At 34.8% G+C, this 1,717-nt stretch overlaps 1 protein-coding gene across 1 annotated transcript in view; it reads right to left on the bottom strand.

Moving 5' to 3' along the window:
* LOC107090924 (peripherin-2-like) overlaps positions 1-1,717 on the bottom strand; it is a 20,180-nt gene that overhangs the window by 11,999 nt on the left and 6,464 nt on the right. Inside the window, exon 2 of the mRNA XM_015384564.1 lies at positions 983-1,229. Within this exon, the coding sequence (XP_015240050.1) occupies positions 983-1,229 (247 nt within the window). The remainder of the gene's footprint in view (positions 1-982; positions 1,230-1,717) is intronic.

Genomic DNA, 1,717 nt, shown 5'->3' with positions numbered 1-1,717 from the left:
ATGGATGTCTATTCTATTAACATTTCTACATCTGGACAATGGGGCTGATTGATGTGTCGTCTTCTGTATTCACAGGGGACTACTTCAAACCATCTTTATGGGCTTTTATTCAATTTAGGAAGCAAATAAATCGTTTCCTGAGTCACTCCTCATCTATAACGCTGTGGTTACACTGTCTGGATTATCTAGAATATCAATTATAGAGTTTAAACATCATTAACATGTCATATACACTGGAAAAAATCGAATTCTAGATCAGTAATTTTTTATTAAAATAAGTGCATTTGTTCTTGGATTGAGGAGGTGAAAGAGACATTTTGCCAATGGAAGAAGACAATTTATATTTAAAATAAGAAAACATTGTCTTTTGCAAGTGCATTGTATCTAATTATCTTATTTTAAGAGTAAAAATACTCATTCCATTGGCAAAACACCTCATTTACCTGCTCAAATTAAGGGTAAACACACTTAATTTAAGACATTTTTACTTATTTCTAGATCGTTTTTCCAGTGTATAATGTTGTGATGCAGATCTGATAATACATAATTATGTGTATCTTGTTTTTAAAAGTTTTACTGTAAAATTTTTACTGTTAAATAGATATTTAGCTTGGAGCTAAATATGTATTTAAAAAACTAAATATTTATTTAACAAACTAAGTATTTAGCTTGGAAAATAAATATTTAGCTTGCTAACAATTGTTTTAAAAATCTCTTTTATGCAATTAATCTCACTAAAGATACATGTTTTATATATGCTCTTTAATTATATTTAGATTTTATAAATGATGCATTTAAAAGAGTTTTATTTTTTAAGTGAATTGTTTTTCTTTGTCTGGTTAGAATATAAACAATGCTTCCAAACAGACAGACCAAGAAATCTCTGTAAAATCGGTGAAGTTAAATAAAAACTAAAAACCTGCGACATTATCTAACGTTTTAAAGTAATTTTAATCGTGACAATCATCTGTGCAGCGCTAACCTCCAGCACGGTGACCAGGAACACCAGGGCTCCGATGGTATTCATTATGCCGCCATAGTAGGACAGCAAGGCGTCCCTGCAGCCGCGGCGCCACACGTTGAGCTCCTCGGTGTAATGGTCGTAGCTGTAGTGAGCCGAGTTGTTGGTCATCTGGTACTGGATGCAGGGTCTGGGGGAGCTGGGGTTGCAGCAGCTGAACGGCACGCCGTCCATCAAATACTGGCCGTCCACGTTGCTCCCGATGCGACTGAAAGGGAAACACAAAGGTCAAAAAGGATGAAGGATGAGCCGAGATTCAGCCTCTGCTGGGGAAGATTCTCAGACATCCAGACAACAGTCATTCCTAAAAAGTTAAAAACAATCCACAGGACTTTATTTCCAAGTTTGAAGAAATTTCTCTTCCCATCCAGGATTATTTTTCATTTCCTCAGGTTCAATTTGCATGTTTTCCAGGCCAAAAAAAGCATGTTTTTGGTCCACTCTATAAAACCTGGAACTCAAAACTATTTCTGACATTTTGAATTGAAAAATCTTCCAGGATGGAAGAGAAACGTCTTCAAACTTGGAAACAAAGAACAGTGGATTGATTTTTAACTTCTTTTGGAAGGAATGAGATTACAGATTGCAGGATTTACAAAGATTTATCAAACCTGAAATAAAATAATATCATCTTATGATTCGGTTCAATATCCCCTTTTTACAGTAATTCCATCTCAGTTCCTTCCTCTATTTCAC

This window comes from Cyprinodon variegatus, unplaced genomic scaffold (assembly GCF_000732505.1).
Source record: "Cyprinodon variegatus isolate N-32 unplaced genomic scaffold, C_variegatus-1.0 Scaffold316, whole genome shotgun sequence".
NCBI lineage: Eukaryota > Metazoa > Chordata > Actinopteri > Cyprinodontiformes > Cyprinodontidae > Cyprinodon > Cyprinodon variegatus.
This window is presented reverse-complemented; position numbering and strand designations above follow the sequence as displayed.